This window comes from Ovis aries, chromosome 15 (assembly GCF_016772045.2).
Source record: "Ovis aries strain OAR_USU_Benz2616 breed Rambouillet chromosome 15, ARS-UI_Ramb_v3.0, whole genome shotgun sequence".
Classification (NCBI taxonomy): domain Eukaryota; kingdom Metazoa; phylum Chordata; class Mammalia; order Artiodactyla; family Bovidae; genus Ovis; species Ovis aries.
Genome location: NC_056068.1, coordinates 47785291 through 47804978, shown reverse-complemented (window position 1 = coordinate 47804978; position 19688 = coordinate 47785291). Strand labels below are relative to the sequence as shown.

The 19688-nt window shown below is 39.0% G+C and overlaps 1 protein-coding gene and 1 pseudogene across 1 annotated transcript; both read left to right on the top strand.

Moving 5' to 3' along the window:
• The first annotated feature begins 1368 nt into the window (after positions 1-1368).
• LOC114118235 (olfactory receptor 51L1-like) lies at positions 1369-3842 on the top strand (annotated as a pseudogene).
• A 7061-nt stretch (positions 3843-10903) lies between these two features.
• On the top strand, positions 10904-17747 carry LOC114118376 (olfactory receptor 51I1-like). Its single transcript, XM_060400175.1, has one exon. The coding sequence runs from the start codon at positions 14380-14382 to the stop codon at positions 15313-15315; it is 936 nt and encodes a 311-aa protein (XP_060256158.1). The 5' UTR covers positions 10904-14379; the 3' UTR covers positions 15316-17747.
• Positions 17748-19688: the final 1941 nt, after the last annotated feature.

Sequence of the window (19688 nt, the reverse complement as noted above, 5' to 3'; positions counted from 1 at the left end):
CAGAATGTTCTTCTCCAGATTGAGTGGAACTTTACTGTCTATGGATCCCATTAGTAGAATGAGGTCTAAAGAATAGAATTCAGATTTAGAGTTGGAGTTCAATTTCTGTCAGTTACTAGCAAATAGGCTACTAACACTGAAGTTTTCTTATTTTTGAACTTAGGAAATATGTATCCAAAATAACATTTTAAAATTTCTACTTTGCTGAAATTTAAAATGCAAATTAACATATTTACATCATGCTAATAAGTAAGTATTGAAGAAAACAGTTAATAATGAAGGTCTGTGCTGACAAATATATGGTAAAAGAAGGATTTCATACACTGGTGTGAAAACATAATATGATTTGGCTTCCCTGGTGGCTCAGACAATAAATAATCTTCCTGCAATATGGGATACCTGGGTTCAATCCCTGGATTGGGAAGATCCCCTGGAGAAGGGAATGACTACCCACTCCAGTATTCTGACCTGGAGAATTCCATGGACAGAGGAGCCTGCAGGCTACAGTCCATGGTGTAGCAAAGAGTGGGACATGACAGTGACTTTCACTTTCTATAGGAAAAAAAATGGATCAAAAGATTTTTTAAAATATTCATACACCCTGTCTCAGAAATACCACTCTTTGAATCTATCTTAATAAAACAACTAAAAATGGAAAAATAAAGATATTACAGTGTCAGTTCCTTGGAAGCAAATATTTATTTTTCTTTTCTTTAGAAACCATGAGCGCTGAGTTTTTTGAGAAGATTAAGTTTAGAGGGAAGCAAGATACCATTTCTCCTGATCGCATGGACATGCAGAGAGGTTCACATCATGGCAATAAAGAGATAGAGAGCAGAGCAGATTGCATGAGGAAACTCTATGGGCATCTTTACTTCACTCTGAAAACTTAGAGATCATTTCTTCCATAGGTAAAGCTTGAAGTGGTAAAGTCAAACGAAGGCAATTTGGGAGTAATGATATTTCTGAGAAACTGAGCATTCTGTTAAGGTTGAGCCATGTAGAATTTTGTAAGGGAGGTTAAAAAAATAAACTGGCTTTCACTAGCTGGTTTAGAATAAGAATACAGAAAACCCTTGCTGAGACTTGATGTCATCAAAGTAAAAGATTACATGGGAATAAGAGAAAGATGGAAAAAAACAGGAAAAGGACAGGCTGTCTGTGAGGGCAGGGGTTTCCTGCAAGGTCATTGAATTCCAGGGAGAGCAGAGGCCAGACCAGCCAGCAGGGCATTATTTTCCTATGACAGCATAACAGCTCATGCTTCCTGGCCTAGTAAACTTGAACCCATGGCCACCTTTCACAGAACAAAGAGGACTCTTGAGAATGACGATGTGCCCACCTTGCCAAGCTCCAATCTGAGTTTCTATGTTCCTGTTGACGGGCTTCCCAGGCCTGGAGTGGGCTCACCCCTGGAACTCCCTGCCCATTTGTGTGCGTTACCTTGTGGCCCTCCTGGGCAATGCCACCATCTTGCATCGGGTACGACCCTTGCCTCCACCAGCCCGTGTACTACTTCCCGGCCATCCTGGCTGTGACAGATTTGGGCCTGTGCTTGTCCTCAGTGCTGGGCGCGCTGTGGTTAGAGACCCGGATGGTGGGCCTGGTTCCGTGTGTTGTGCAGCAGTGCTTCCTACACTCTTTGAATACATATTTAATCACAGATATAGAGATTAGAAATGGATAGTGTAGTAGGAAGATTAGTGGAGAAAAGGAGGCTGAATAACTTGGATTACGTGGAATAGCATCCATGCTCCAGATGGGAATTCAGCCAGAAAAACGGGAGCAAGAAAGAAGCGACATGGGGAATCAGTCTTTCCGGAAACTGATCTGATTTCTTTATTTTGGGGTTTGCTTATATACCTTTTGTTACACATAGGGATGAATACAGAGTCACACGGGGGTCAGCAGTCCTGACCTTTGTCAAAATCAGGTGCTTCACATAAATGTATAAAAAAGGTACATCATCTTCTGGCCATGAGTGAGACCTGCTGACATTTTATGATCCTTTCTTTCTGATAACCAAAAATCTTATTTTTCCCAATGATGTTTTCTTAAACCAGGCACCATCCTCCAAATAAAGCTGCATTCTTATAGGGTGAGGGTGTAGTGAGTTACAATCAAGAAAGGAATTCATTTAACCCAAGGTTAACATGATTAGTCTTAAAGGTTAATACTTATTTCTCCTATATGCTTAAAGGTTAATACTTATTTCTTCCTATATGCTAGTTATATTCATTATAAGGGTAGGGAACATGGAGATTTAGCAGCAAACATCAGCCTAACAAATGAAAATCCTTTCACCAATGCTCCCCTTAAGATCTATTTAGTCTTAAGACATGATAAAGTTACATTCTTACATAGCAAGGACACAGTGATTTATAACAAAGTACAGTGATCTATTACAAAAGAGAAAATCCATTAACTCAAAAAGTCTAATATTGCTAACATCAAAAACTACCATATTTCCTTTGCTATATTCCAAATACATTGATTAATATATTCCCAGGTACCTAAGGATATAGAGGCCTGGTGGCGATCATTGACTCAACAAGAAGAAAAAGTCCTATGCTAATTAAGACTCTCAAAATACTCCAAAACTCTCTGTGCTGTTTATGGTTGAGAGGTAGTAAACAATCATGTGCCTAGTGGCGGCAGTAAGGATAATCCTGTCACACAAGCTAGTCTGTCAGCAGAGAGGTTTGACCTGAGACATCCCTGTTCCACCCAGAGCAGGGAATTAGCAACAATTATTGACACAACAAATGAAGAACCCTTCACCAATATAATTCCTAACCAACACACTATACTAATAATTTCCAACTCCCCAAAATAATTTGCCTTTAGTAAGTCTAAAACATCTCATGCCTCTCAGATTTGGAGGCTGTAAACAATCACATGTGGCCGGACGAACCTATACAGGTGGGCTAGATAACCTTCAGAGGAGTCCGTAAGCTGAAACAGTCTTGTCACGCCCAGGAATTTTTATTGCCTTGGAGCTGCACGTTTACTCCTTCTCAGAGAGAAACGGTTATGGGGGAGAGTCCCCGTAAAGTCAGAGGTGTAGGTGAGAGCATAAAACAGACTCTGGTTTTGGGGTTAGATGCTCAGGAACAGGGGGTTTCCTGAGGCTTGATCACGCCTTTGCGTATGCCAAGCCTCGTTCCTCATGACCTTTGCCATGGGCGGAATTCCTCACGCTGGCCCCCGGCAGCTTCCTACACTCCTCCTTCATGGAATCTGCCATGCTCTTCTCTATGGTTCTGGACAGCCTGGTGGCCATCCGTTTCTCACTGCGCTACACATCTGTGCTCACGGGGCCTCGTGTGGCATTGGTCGGGGTCCTGCTGGGCCTGCGGAGCCCTGCCATCACAACCGCACCTTCATTGTATCTCTTGAAATTTGACTACTGTCACCATGGGGCACTGTCCCATTCTTACTGCATTCAGCAGGACGTGATCCACCTGACCTGCTCAGATACACATTTCAACAGACTCTATGGACTGTGCATCATCATGCTGGCCATGGGCTCTGATGTTCTTTTCATTCTGCTCTCCTATACAATCATTCTCTGTACTGTGCTGGCCATGGCCTCTGCTGGGGAGAGGCTCAAGGCCTTCAACGCTTGTGTCTCCCACCTCCTGCTCTGCTTCTATGTGCCTATGCTAGGTCTGTCCATTGTACACAGGTTTGGGAGCCACACTTCACCCCTGGTGCACATCGTTATGGGCAGTGTCTCTGTGTTCTTCCCACCCTTGATGAACCCTGTTATTTACAGCATCAAGACCCAGCAGATCCGCAGAGCCATCCTCAAGGTGCTCTACCTAGGGAAGATACAGTGAGACAGTAGAAATGGACCAGGGCAATTTAAAATGAGATATGCAGTAAAGCTTCTTTCTAGAATCTTCCTATCACAAAACAATTTCTGTTCATTTAGTTTGATCTGTTGACTGTACATCATTAATTTACTCTAATGTTAAGATTACATATATCTTTATTGCTACTTGTATATACTTATATTGCTACTTGTATATATAGTTACAAATATAGAGTAAAACATTTTCTTACATAAAAATGATTGCCTTTTACATAAATGTCTGCAAGTTTAAAGTGACTTCTTTTTCTCCTTTTTTATAAACTGCATGAGATAGTAACACTTTATTTTTTATAATTTTATTTTTGGCTGTGCTGGGTCTTCACTGCTGTTCAGGCTTTTCTCTAGTTGCAGTGAGCAGGGGCTACTCTCTAGTTGTGGAGCACAGATTTCTCATCGTGGTGACTTTTCTTGTTGTGGAGCATGGGCTCTAATAGTTGCAGCTCCTGAGTTCTAGAGTACAAGCTCTGTAGTTGTGGTTCACCAGCTTAATAGCTCCATGGCACATGTGATCTTCCCTGATTAGGGAGTGAACCTGTGTCTCTTGCATTGGCAGGTAGATTCTCTACCACTGAGCCACCAGAGAAGCCCTTAAAGTGATTTTTTGTTATCTTCTACTGATTTATTAGAATATTAATTCTATAATAATGGCATTAATGATAAATTACTCTGATGATGTGGAAAGTTGAATCATCATTTCACATTCCTTGGATTAACTAATGGATATACCACAATTCCTCATAATGTAATAGTTCTATTATATTCTTTCATCAAAGTAACCTTGTTGTAGATTTAAATGAAACACCGAAATCAGACTGATTATATTCTCTGCAGCAAAAGATGGAGAAGCTCTATACAGTCAACAAAAACAAGACCAGGAGCTGACTGTGGCTCAGATCATGAACTCCTTATTACCAAATTCAGACTTAAATTGAAGAAAGTAGGGAAAACCGCTAGACCATTCAGGTATGACCTCAATCAAATCCCTTATGATCATACAGTGGAAGTGAGAAATAGATTTAAGGGCCTAGATCTGATAGATAGAGTGCCTGATGAACTATGGAATGAGGTTCGTGACATTGTACAGGAGACAGGGATCAAGACCATCCCCATGGAAAAGAAATGCAAAAAAGCAAAATGGCTGTCTGGGGAGGCCTTACAAATAGCTGTGAAAAGAAGAGAGGCAAAAAGCAAAGGAGAAAAGGAAAGATATAAGCATCTGAATGCAGAGTTCCAAAGAATAGCAAGAAGAGATAAGAAAGCCTTCCTCAGTGATCAGTGCAAAGAAATAGAGGAAAACAACAGAATGGGAAAGACTAGAGATCTCTTCAAGAAAATTAGAGATACCAAGGGAACATTTCATGCAAAGATGGGCTCAGTAAAGGACAGAAATGGTATGGACCTAACAGAAGCAGAAGATATTAAGAAGAGATGGCAAGAATACACAGAAGAACTGTACAAAAGGATCTTCATGACCCGGCTAATCATGATGGTGTGATCACTCATCACACCAGACATCTTGGAATGTGAAGTCAAGTGGGCCTTAGAAAGCATCACTACAAACAAAGCTAGTGGAGGTGATGGAATTCCAGTAGAGCTATTTCAAATCCTGAAAGATGATGCTGTGAAAGTGCTGCTCTCAATATGCCAGTAAATTTGGAAAACACAGCAGTGGCCACAGGACTGGAAAAAGTCAGTTTTCATTCCAATCCCAAAGAAAGGCAATGCCAAAGAATGCTCAAACTACCGCACAATTGCTTTCATCTCACACGCTAATAAAGTAATGTTCAAAATTCTCCAAGCTAGGCTTCAGCAATACGTGAACCGTGAACTCCCTGATGTTCAAGCTGTTTCAGAAAAGGCAGAGGAACCAGAGATCAAATTGCCAACATCTGCTGGATGATGGGAAAAGCAAGAAAGTTCCAGAAAAACATGTATTTCTGCTTTATTGACTATGCCAAAGCCTTTGACTGTGTGTATCACAATAAACTGTGGAAAATTCTGAGAGAGATGGGAATATCAGACCACCTGACCTGTCTCCTGAGAAATCTGTATGCAGGTCAGGAAGCAACAGCTAGAACTGGACATGGAACAACAGACTGATTCCAAATAGGAAAAGGAGTACGTCAAGGCTGTATATTGTCACCCTGCTTATTTAACTTATATGCAGAGTACATCATGAGAAACGCTGGACTGGAAGAAACACAAGCTGGAATCAAGATTGCCAGGCGAGATATCAATAACCTCAGATATGCAGATGACACCACCTTTATGGCAGAAAGTGAAGAGGAACTAAAAGCCTCTTGATGAAAGTAAAAGAGGAGAGTGAAAAAGTTGGCTTAAAGCTCAACATTCAGAAAATGAAGATCATGGAATCCGGTCCCATCACTCCATGGGAAATAGATGGAGAAACAGTGGAGACAGTGTCAGACTTTATTTTGGGGGGCTCCAAAATCACTGCAGATGGTGACTGCAGCCATGAAATTAACAGATGCTTTCCCCTTTGGAAGAAAAGTTATGACCAGCCTAGATAGCATATTCAAAAGCAGAGACATTACTTTGCCAACTAAGGTCTATCTAGTCAAAGCTATGGTTTTCCCAGTAGTCATGTATGGATGTGAGAGTTGGACTGTGAAGAAGGCTGAGCTCCAAAGAATTGATGCTTTTGAACTGTGGTGTTGGAGAAGACTCTTGAGAGTCCCGTTGACTACAGGGAGATCCAACCAGTCCATTCTGAAGGAGATCAACCCTGGGATTTCTTTGGAAGGAATGATGCTAAAGCTGAAACTCCAGTACTTTGGCCACGTCATGCTAAGTGTTGACTCATTGGAAAAGACTCTGATGCTGGGAGGGATTGGGGGCAGGAGGAGAAGGGCACAACCCAGGATGAGATGGCTGGATGGCATCACTGACTTGATGAACATGAGTCTGAGTGAACTCCGAGATTTGGTGATGGACAAGGAGGCCTGGTGTGCTGCGATTCATGGGGTCGCAAAGAGTTGGACACGACTGAGCGACTGAACTGAACTGAACTGAACTTCCAATACTGCTTTTTTATCCTCATTGTTCATATTTGAATGATTCATATTTGGACAGTTGAGTTTCAAGCTTGGAATTATAACTTTATGAGTCATCAGCATATAGCTGGTATTGAAATTCATAAAAGTGGAAATGACCTTTAGGGAAAGTAAGTATAGGCAGCTGCAATAGTTTTCAACAGAATACTAATAGAACATAATATTTATTATGTTATTTAATAGAACCATAATATTTATGGTTTTGTTAGAATACAATCAAGCAAAGGAGACCAGAGGGAAGATTAATGAGACAAGAGGAACAATATAATATGGGGTCACAAAATTCATAAGAGGAAAGTATTTTAAAAATGGAGAAAAGGATTATTGTTTTCTGATTCCATATGTAGGGAGCTTGATTGCATCACTCAATCCGAAAAAGTAAGATGCAAAACAGACTGAAAAATATCAATAACTTCTTGGATCCATAAGAGAGGGGAAGACACAGAGTAAAATGCTGTTCCCAAGAATGAAGAGATGGACAGATAAATAAATCATGGCTTACCAGAGCAGAGATCCTCGAGCAGAAGCAAGTGCAGCCGCCAGTGTCTGGACAAGAAAAATTGATCTGTAGTTGAATATTGCTGAAGGCTCAGTGGGGACAACAGAATAAAAAAACTCCCAAAGGATTAAGTCTTAGGAGAGATTTGCCCCCACTAGCTCTGTTTGAGTCCACAATAAATATCTGAGAAAAATTATCTCAGGCCTTTTCATCAGAAGAAGAGGAAAAGGAACCATGCTGTGATATGTTAGAACACTATTCATTCTTTAATAAAGCCTGTCCTCAAGAGAAACTAGTTAACCAAACCTGCTAAGGTATATTATCAATGTCTAACTAACTGGGGAAGAGACATAACTAACTTCACAGCTGGCTCAACCCATCCTGTCCCACCTAAGGGGAGAGAAAGAAAAAAAAAAAAAAAAAGAAGCACTTGTGGGGTTCACAGTCCAGAGAGGTACAGACCCACTAAAAGGCTGAGACCTAACCATAATGCTATAGAATGCTTTTCCTACCTTCACACCTCATCACCGCATTACTAGTGGCTCAATTATGACAGTTCCTTTTACCCAGTACATCATGAACAGTTATCAAGAAAAAAGTTCAAGTCATACCAAAAGGCAAAAATCCCACATTTTTAAAAGACAGAACTAGAATCAGAATCAGATTTGACAAGAATGCTGAAAATCTTGAATGGGAAATTTAAATGAGCTATGAATAATATGCCAAGGACTGTAAAGAATAAAGTGGACAGCATGTAAGAATAGGTGAGAAAAGTACAATAAAATTACTGTTTTGAAATGTGTTTGCTCTATCTCTTAGTTTTTCATCTCTGAAGTATTTATCCTTCTTGATTCTCATTTATAAAAGTTATGTTCTAGCTCTTGTTTGGCAGATTGCAATGTTTATGCAGAGTAGGAGGGTGGATGTATGATAGGATTCTAAGCTCTAGCTGGACCATAATAGGTGCTCCACATACATAAGCTGCTATTAAACAGAGACATTTAATCTATTTTATTTTTGGGAAAGAAGAATGGAACTCTCCTTAGGGTGTAAGTTGAGATAGCTATGGAGGAGGCATAGGAAGCTTACCTCTAAACATTTTTTGGAAAACCTGAATGCTGCACAAGGTTTGGCCAAGACTTCCCCATCCCAACATAGCTGCTTAGTCATTCTCTCTATCCCTGGGGAACAAGGGATTATAGATGCCACAAAATATATAAAGGCACACTGAGAAGTACGATGGTTGCAATACCTAAATGAATCAAGGTTGATTATGAAGGGAAATCAAGGGTATATCTCCTTGCAACTATGCTGGGGTGGGAATCCTACCAAAGGAAATCCAAGTCATGAGCCTTAGAATATAACACGGCCTAGGACACTGCCATGAGATGAGTGTCTTATAAAACTAGATTTTCTATAATTTGGTGATAATTCAGAACACAGGAGAAAGTGAGCAGCTGAAAATGAGAAAATCATCCCAATAACTCTGGCTATAAATCCTTGCATAATCTGGATATGGGGGATTCTACCTCAGGGGAGGCTAAGTGAGGTTGGTCATCTAAGAAGAATGCCATCAGGATCAGACCTCAGACTAGCAAAGTCAGTGCCTGATCCAAGAAAACAAAATTTCAATTGCAGTCCCTAGGGGCAAAGGTCAGAGAAAAAGGAGAATTAGTGCAAGCCAAGGGTTAATTTTAGAGAGAACTGGGAATGATTTCTTTGGCAATGGGATTCTGCTGGTGATGAAAAAGAACAACCAAATAACATTTTGAGTACCTACTACTTTTAAACATTTGATTGAACTTAATTTTGTTTAATTAAGTTTTCAAAAACTAAAATACTAATATTTTGTTCTTTGAAACAAGCACAATCATTCACATTATTAAGGGGGAGGAAATAAGTACAGAGACCATTCATACATTCTCAATGAAAAAGTAAAATTTTAAAAAATATTTATTTATTTATTTGGCTGCATAGGGTCTTAGTTGCAACATATGGGATCATTCATTGTGGTATGCCAACTCTTAGTTGCCTCATGTGGGATCTAGTTCCCTGACCAGGAATTGAACCTGGGCCCCCTGCATTGGGGGTGTGAAATCTTAGCCACTGGACCACTAGGGAAGTCCCATGAAAAAGTAACATTAAAGAGAGAAAACAGACAGTGAAATCAGGTGCTTTGACTTCAAGTTCTGTGGTTAATTCAGGAAATGTCAACTCCAGGTGCAAAATAACTTGGGCTCTGAAATAGACATCACAGTGAATGCATTCTCAGAGTCCAAACAACAGGTAAAATTTAGCCAGGAGAAACATAAAAGCCTAGATTATAACCAAAGTGAGAAAAATTGAGATTGAGGGGATCAAAATTACAGATGGTACTATGACAGAGGTATGCCCTGGAGTTGCTAACCTAAGGAACAAACCTCCAGATTTGAATGAAAGGTACAAATTCAAAGGCCCGTTAGATCAGACTTTGCCAGTGGGATATATCTGATCAATAAGGTTTAGGCCAGGGACAATAATCGTAGTATTTTAGAAGGTTCTTCAAGAAATCATATATTATTACATAAAGACATATCTAGAGAAATGCAGCACATACATTCTCATCCATAGATGTGAATGTATCACATCTGATGATAAATATCTATGTGGAAAGATATTAGAGCTTATACAGCCATGAAAACTTGCAAATAAAATTCTACACATGATTATGGATATACTTGTATTCTTATGCATGTATAGAGATTTGTTCATATGTTCATCTACATAAATTTATATATGTGCCTATGGACATTAAAACATGTTTACACAGACAGGTATATACACATATGCATGCCCCTACATACATCATCTCATTCTATATTTTCTCAGAATTTGACTTTGTTTTTGAATTTGTTCCCTCTGGGACTCTTCTCTCTTGGCCTACCTCTCTCTTACAGGTCCAGTAAGAGAAAGCATATTTTTCTGAGGCTGGTTTGTCTGAATATCCCAGGGGACAGACTAACAAAAATGGAGAAAGGAGAGGGCTGGTTCTGGAGTCACAGTAAATAAGAAGGCCGGCCTACTCCTGCCTCCAACTAGCAACCTAGAGACCAGGCCTGAGACCAACCCCATTGAAAGTCTGAGACCAACCCACACTGGGTCTTCATAGATGAGTGAATTGTGCCTGGAAGTCCAGTCAATAGGAGCAAGAGGATGAGAAATTTGTCCAAGTAAGCTCAACCTGGGGCTTTTGTTCTGACATGCAGTTCATTTCTAGTATACATTTTATTTTCTCTTTCCTCATGTCATGAAAGACTCTACCTTGGAGGACATAGACTTTTTGGTGTTTGGGTTTTTGTTTTTAACTTTTTATTTTGTATTGGAGTACAGCTGACAAGCAATGCTGTAATAGTCTGAGGCAAACAGCAAAGGGACTCAGCCATACATATACATGTATCCATTCCCCCCTAAACTCTCCTTTTATTCAGGCTGCCACATAACACTGAGCAGAGTTCCCTGTGCTATATAGTAGGACATTGTTGGTTATCCTTTTTTTTTTTTAATTTAAAAATCTTTAATTCTTACATGCGTTCCCAAACATGAACCCCCCTCCCACCTCCCTCCCCATAACATCTCTCTGGGTCATCCCCATGCACCAGCCCCAAGCATGCTGTATCCTGCGTCAGACATAGACTGGTGATTCAATTCTTACATGATAGTATACATGTTAGAATGCCATTCTCCCAAATCATCCCACCCTCTCCCTCTCCCTCTGAGTCCAAAAAGTCCGTTATACACATCTGTGTCTTTTTTCCTGTCTTGCATACAGGGTCGTCATTGCCATCTTCCTAAATTCCATATATATGTGTTAGTATACTGTATTGGTGTTTTTCTTTCTGGCTTACTTCACTCTGTATAATCGGCTCCAGTTTCATCCGTCTCATCAGAACTGATTCAAATGAATTCTTTTAACGGCTGAGTAATACTCCATTGTGTATATGTACCACAGCTTTCTTATCCATTCATCTGCTGATGGACATCTAGGTTGTTTCCATGTCCTGGCTATTATAAACAGTGCTGCGATGAACATTGGGGTACATGTGTCTCTTTCCATTCTGGTTTCCTTGGTGTGTATGCCCAGCAGTGGGATTGCTGGGTCATAAGGTAGTTCTATTTGCCTCTTTAAATGTAGCAGTGTGTACATGTCCATTTCAAACTGCCTAACTATCCCTGCCCTCCCACCCTTCCCCCTCTGATAAACATAAGACACAGACTTTTGTCCAGAAAGTCAGTGTGACCGAGAAACATTTGGAGTCTGTGTTATTTATTTCCTCTCTGTTAATTCAGGAAACCTGGGACAAGGAAGCCTCCATTTTGTCCTCAAATCCATCTCTTTTAAATAGTCATGCAACTCTTTTAAAATCTATCTTCCTTTATTATGCCTATTTATCCTCCTCTTTTTCACCTTCCACACCCAATAAATAGGCCTTGTCCCCTCTAACCTTGTAGGCAGCTGCACGACCTTTAAGGTATGGTCACTCTTAAACCCAACTCCATGGATGACCAACGCTTCACCAGTTCATTTCTTTCTCTGGCTGACTGGCTTTATCTTCATCCCCTTCTTAGTCATTATCTCTATTTTCCTTGTATGGCTTTTCTTCTGCATTTTTTTTTTCTTCTTTTCTTTCTCCTCTCCTAACTTTAAGTTTTGCAACAGTGATTTACCAAGTCAATTTAAATACCAATTTCTCACTCTCAAGTTGTAAATTGGGTGTGATTTGGTCGTTTTGAGCATTTAGATGATAAAAAAAAAGATGACATACATGAAGCTAACATACGGCTGCTTCCTTTTACTTGGCAGGTGACACTTAGTACTGATGGTTCTAAGTAATGACTCTTTTTTCATGAAAACATTTTTCTACTTCTTTGTTATTAATGCACAGAGGAGCTATGGGAAGCAGCAGACTTTTTAATATGTGTGAGATGAAGTGTCCCTGATGAATCAGGAAACAGGGTTAAATTATTTCTTAGAGATACTCCAGATACTTGTAATGTATCTTGGGGTAAAGATATAAAGTTGGTGTCATCAACCAGAAAAATTAAAGCAATTAAGAAATGGCTTAATTGCAAAAGAAAAACTGAATATTACTCATAAAAGAAGGAAGATAAAAGCCTACACAAAAACTAATTTTATAAAACTTAAGTCCCTGATTGGTATTGATATTATTATTGTCATTATTATTATTTCACCAACAATAGTAACATTTATTGAAAGTGCATCATACACTAATGATCCACTTACATTGACTTATTTAAGCCCCCAAACAAGCCTATGGAGCTATATATTATAATTATCTCCATTTTACAGCTCAAAGAATAGCCTGCTAAAAACTATTAATAGAAATCAAAGGTTTAAAATCATGTTTGCAGATTCAACTGTAGCTCACCTTTCAATACCTGCAGCTTCTTTATCCCTAGTACATTTTCCCCTGTATCAGGCAGTTTTTTGTTTCCTGTGGGGAATCAGATCTGTTTGCTTGACCTGAGAAGAGAGACATTTTATTCCTCTCATATTTTTTTCTAACACAGAGATTTTGATTGACCTTCTATCCTGAGGCGTTGATGTTTGTTTCCTCATAGATATGTCTCCTTGTTAGGCAGAGGTTGTTTTCCTCTGTCCTGAACAGATATCTTTCTCTTGGATAACTTAAACAGATACAGATAGCCTTCCCAGGATGGGTTTCAGAAGACAGCACACTATTAAGTTGGGCCATTATGGATAAAAATGTTTGTCATTATTCCTGTTTCAGAAACATGGTGTATTAGAAGACATCTAGCTCTTGTATTTCCAAATAAAAGCAAATATTTTGTCAAAAAAGGAAAAGAAACATGGTTAAAGGGAACATATTCCCGGACTTTTGTTTGCTGAACTCGTATACACAGCAAACATCGATTAACCATGCGCCAATGTGTAGACTGACAACAGGAGAAGAATTTTCCAATTAATAGAATATTTTCCCCACTAATAAGAATTCTAAGTGGTGAAAACGTCTTTCTATCAACTTTTATAACACTGTCATTTTTCTATACTCTCCCGATGATGTATAAGAAGCAAAGTAATCACAGGAGTTTCCGACCTTTTTGGCACCAGGGACCAGTTTTGTAGAAGACTATTTTTCCACAGACTGGGGTGGGGATGATTTGGGGATGATTCAAGAACATTACCTTTATTGTATACTTTATTTCTATTATTATGACATTAGCTTGACCTCAGATGATTAGACATTAGGTCCTGGAGATTGAGGACACCTGAGAGCTGGTGAAATGAACATAGAGATTTGAGCCCCTTTCAAGGATGTTGAGTCAGGTAAAGGTAGATAATTCTCCAATGGAGGGCAGTTTCCGATGCTACTTGGAAGGGCAGGCATGGACATTTAGAATCTCTAGTATAGATTCTATATTAATGCCGAAGTAATTTTATTCTTAACTCCTATTCCCATCAGTCACTTAAAATCCAACATACTCTAACCAGGATCTATAGAATATCTGATAGATTACAGCTTTCTTTATGTAAGTTTCTTTCTATTGGTACCTTCTTTAAACTATACAATATCATCTCTTCATAGAGACATGAGAAACATCCAATTCCTACCCAATATTCACAGTGGCATCACTAAGGGGTTAATTTTAATTTTGAATTATAAAATATTCTACCGGATTTCCTTATTCTGGAGTTATATCTACTTGCAAAGATGACTCCACATTTTTATTTAGTATGGAAGACCAAATGGAGCTGGTCATGATAGGAGAAGTGGCATAGGTTTGCAGATAGTACTAGGCAGGTAATTCTCCGATCCTTCTCAGCCTTTCATAACCTTTCTGCATCTCACCCCAGGCTGCATCCTTGGCATCTTCCTAGGTCAAGCTCCCCAGACTCCAGACATAGGAAAATGTTCAACAGTAGTCAATTCACCCCAAAATATTTTCTGCTGACTGGTCTCCCTGGCCTGGAGACCCTATACCCTTGGTTTGTCTTTCCATTCTGTACCATGTATCTTGTGGCTCTTGTGGGCAATAGTCTGATTCTGACAGTGATCAAGAAAAATACCTCTCTCCACCAGCCAATGTATCTATTCCTAGCTATGCTAGCCTTTGCAGAGCTTGGTGTCTCTGCTTCTACCCTGCCCACTGTGCTGGGCATCTTCCTTTTTGGTGCCAATGAGATCTGCTTTGAAGCCTGCCTTTTCCAAATGTTCTCTATACATTCATTTTCCATCATGGAGTCAGGAGTTCTGCTGGCCATGTCTGTGGACCGCTTTGTGGCCATCTACAACCCTCTTCGGTACACCGCCATCCTGACCCTGCCCCGTATTGCTGGTTCTGCTGCTGTTCTCGGACTAAAAAGTGTGATGCTCATGTTTCCATTGCCTTTGCTCCTGAAACGTCTGCCCTTCTGTGGCCACAATGTCCTCTCCCACTCCTATTGTCTTCATTCAGACCTAATCCAGCTGCCTAGTGGGAACACTCGCACCAACAGCATTCTGGGGCTTTGCATTGTGACTTCTACCTTTGGACTGGACTCATTGCTCATTGTCATCTCTTATATGCTGATCCTGCACACAGTGCTGGGCATTTCTTCAGGGGAGGGACGACGGAAGGCCCTTGGCACGTGTGTCTCACATATCTGTGCGGTCCTCGTGTACTACGTGCCCATGATCAGTGTGGCCCTGGTGCACCGCTTTGTGAAGCAGGCTGCCCCTGCTCTCCGTCTGTTCCTGGCCAACATCTATCTTCTGGTGCCTCCTGTGCTCAATCCCATCATCTACAGTTGTAAAACCAAGCAGATTCGCCAGGGGCTAATCCGACTCTTTCTTCAAAGAAAATAAGAACGGTGTTGGGGCAATGAGAGGGTTACCCTCAAAGCATTCAGTGTCATCATCCACGGGGTCTAGGGAGGGAGGGAGTACTCATCACCTTCAAAGTTGGAAAGCTTGATAAAACTGCATGTTGATGAATATGTATTAGAGAGACTGCTCATTGTCCTGTACTCCATGCTGTCATCTGAAATAGTACTGCTTAGTGTTTTGTCGACTATTTATATGTCAACTTAAAAGGCACCTACTCTTTAAGACAGAAATTCCAAATCTTAGCACAGCCCTAGATTCATACTTTCATGCTTTTTCTATTTTGTTGTAAATATATATATATATATACATGCATTATATATATATGCACACACATATATATAATGTATCTATTACGTATGTACACAAGGCTTTCTTGGTGGCTCAGATGGTAAAGAATCTGTCTGCAACAGGAGGATTTTATTATTTTTATAACAAAAGAGAGTGTTGAATGTCATATTCTTTAAATTTTATAAACAATACACATAGAGAATTCCTTTTGACTCCTTCAAAAGAGTTATTACTGTTATCAATTTAATATGTGTTATTACATATACCAACAAATTGCTATTTTTATGTGGTCAAATTGTTGTACAAAAAGTATTATCAAACGTATGTGTGTGTGTGTGTGATTTGTTATTTCTTTTTTTTTTTTTTACTTTATTTTCTTGCTTATATATCTGGATTTTTTTTCCTGAGAATATTTCACAGTGTGGACAGTTCCTATATCTGTGTTTATATTGGAAACCTGCTCAAACTTTAAGACAATTAGAATCAAGCTAGGTACTAAAACCAAAGTCCTATAACTGAGAATAAGTCTAGAGGGAAGAGTTTTGTGAATCAGAAGTCTGCAAACTTCTTGAGGAATACTGACTTTGGGGAATAAGACTAATTCTCCGTAAAGCTCGGAGGGCCGCACTCTGAAGGGGACACTCAGGGACAGCTTCTAGTGGACTGACAAATTTTATTATCCAGCTTTTGCAAATATATGGTCTCAGGGAACAGAGCATAAAGCAGACTTGCACGTAGCCTTTCTCGATAAAACATCAAAGCATTCAAGCATAAAATACAGTTCCTACCACCCAAGCCATAACATAGCTTTGGTGAAACTCTAAAGGGAGTCTTATCATGAAACAACAGTCCTTGCTCCCAGAAACAGGTGGTCAGAAGGAAGCCTTCGAACGGCTCAAGGCCGGGTGTATAACCCTTTGTTATCCATTCCCAGCCTCAGGTACTCGGTGAACGCTCATAACCCTTTATTATGCTCTTTCCAGCTTCCAACCTTCGTCATGAGTGGAGCAAATACATTCTCAGTATTGCTTAAAGCCTTCCAGCTCCTCCACAATTCTCCTGCTAAGACCTTATTGGAAAATTTCTCATGAAGATGATGACATGGAAAGCAGAGGAGATGTTTGCTAATGCTAGGATATCCTTTGTCCACTTGAGATTTTGAAATGTGAGGGTTTTTTTTTTAATTTTTACTTTATTTTACTTTACAATACTGTACTGGTTTTGCCATACATTGACATGAATCCACCACGGGTGTATACAAGCTCCCAATCCTGAATCCCCTCTCCCACCTCCCACCCCATATCATCTCTCTGGATCATCCCCATGCACCAGCCCCAAGAAGCTGACTGAGTCTGAGTCATTGTAGACTGAATGTTAGCAAGGTAATATGGGAAGAGAAATTTTTCTGATACCTTATTTTTCTTGGATTCCTACTGGCCTGTTTCTATCTTTCCCATAGTAGCATTCGTGGCTATGAAGACTAGTCATATTTGTTACTTCTTACTGTTTGTCTCATCCCACACATCACAGTTGTAATCAAGTAATTATTTTTATATTGCTTTACCTTTTAAATGCCTCTCTGGTCCACTATACTTTAATTTTATTAAGGCATGGACTATGTCTTCTCTTCTCATTAGGTACCTCCAGTGATTCCAGATATGCCTGAAATATACTAGCTACTCGGTAAATATTTGGTGGATGAATAAATTAATTATTGAATGAATGAATACAGGTCTACACATATTTCATTATCTCTTATGTTTATATCACCCAAAGAAAGATATGGATAATTTTTATGTTTTACTTAATTAGGCTGTATCTGAATTTTGTTTCTAATCAAGGTTATTTTTCTCTTAACAGATTTGTCTACTACTAAAATAAAAAGGTCAATACATGATTTCATAATACAATATATAGGCATATCTTGCTGATATTGTGGGTTTGGTTCCAGACAACAGTAAAGTAAATATCACAATAAAAAAAAGTCACACATTTTTTCTTTGGCTTCTCAATGTACAAAAAGTTATGTTTATACTATACCATAGTCTATTAAGTGTGCAATAGAATTAGGTCTAAAGAACAATGTACATAGCTTAATAAAAATATTTTATTACTAAAAAAAATGCTAATTATTAGCTAAACCTTCAGTGAGTCTTGATTTTTTTGCTGCTGGAGGGGTTTGCCCCCATGTTGATGGCTGCAGATTGATCGGGGTGGTGGTCGCTGAAGTTTGGGGAGGCTGTGGCAATTTTGTAAAGTACATTAACGCGCATCAGTCTACTGTTCCTTTTATGAAGCAGTTCTCTGTAGTATGTTTGATTTCTGATAGTAATTTACCCAAAGTATACCTGCTTTCAAAATTGGAGTCAATCTCAAACCTTGCCACTGCTTTATCAATTAAGTTTATGTAATATTCTAAATTCTTTGTTTTAGTTTCAACAGCCTTCAAAGCACCTTCACCAGGAGTAGATTTCATTTTGAGAAATAACTTTCTTTGCTCATCTCTAAGAAGTGGCACCTCATCCATTAAATTTTCATCTTGAGGTTGCAGCAGTTTAGTCACATCTGCAGGCTGCACTTCTAATTCTAGCTCTCTTGCTAAATCGACTGTAACAGCACTTACTTTCTCCACTGAAGTCCTGAACCCCTCCAATTTACTCAGGGTTAATACTTCTTTCAACTTCTTGTTAATGTTTACATTTTGACCTCTTCCCATGAATTAGAAATATTCTTAATGGCATCTCAAAAGGTGAATAATTTCCAGAAAATTTTTTTTCAATTTCCTTTTCCCAGAACCATTAGAGGAATCACTATATATTGCAATTATAGCACTATATTGACCAGGAACATTGACAATGAGCAGTCATACTCATTTTTCTTTTTTGTCCTCAGCAGTAATCCTCAGTATCCATGACTGGAGAATCCCGCTGATAGAGGAGCCTGGCGGGCTGCGGTCTCTCTCTATATACACATATATATATTCCCCTTTGCTGTAAAGCAGAAACTAACACAACATTGTAAACCAACTATACCTCAATAATTTTAAAAACGTTCTATAAATGGTAGAATTTCTAAGCCAACTCTTTTTTTTCCCTCTTGTCAGTCAGAAAATTAGCAAATGAAGCAGCCATCTATATATAATCAAAACTCATTTTGCTCAGCAGTTTTAAATCATTTTAACATTGGATTCTGGAAATGCTCACTTTCTACTAGCTCTTCCACTGTCATTTTATGCTGGGAAGCCCTATTCATCATACCTTTCTGACCAGTCTCCCCTTCCCTTGACCCTAACTCAATCTGGAACTTTTTCTCACAATAATATAACCCCTTGGATCCTGTCATCTCCTGATATTAAACATCCTTGATATTTATGGATATCAACATTTTTGTACCTTGTTCCTTATATATATATTTTTTTCTTGAGATATATTTGATGTACATTATTACAGAAATTTTAGGTGTACAACGTTGTGATTCACAATTTTAAAAGTTATAGTCCATTTCTACTTATTATGAAGTATTGGCTATATTCCTCATGTTGTAAAATTTATCATTGTCTATTGTAACAGTCTTTATTTTATTTTATTTTTTTCCCCTTTTTTTTATTTTTTAAATTTTAAAATCTTTAATTCTTACATGCATTATATTAAATATATATTTGTGAAAGCCATAGTCAATGATCATAGTAGAGGAATATATACTTTCTCTGGGATATAATTTTCTTACAATAGTTATAATAATAGTTAACCCTTATGATGTACTTCTGATAATCTAGACACTTTTCTAAGCAATCTGTATATATGAATTATCTCATTTTCATACAGGATGCATTCAATTATTATTACTATTATTATACTCATTTCACAGAGGTACTGACTCAGTACACTTGCTTGTTTCTTTCAAGGATCCCTGGACATTGAAAAGTGATGTAATTACCTAAGCAATTTCTCCTCAGGGAACCCAAGTCGCTCTCTCTTCCTCCACTCACCAGAGCTGATCAGCTTACAAAGAAGGGCACAGCATCCCCCTAGGATGAGGGAAGTATTAAAGCCAAGATGGCTGGG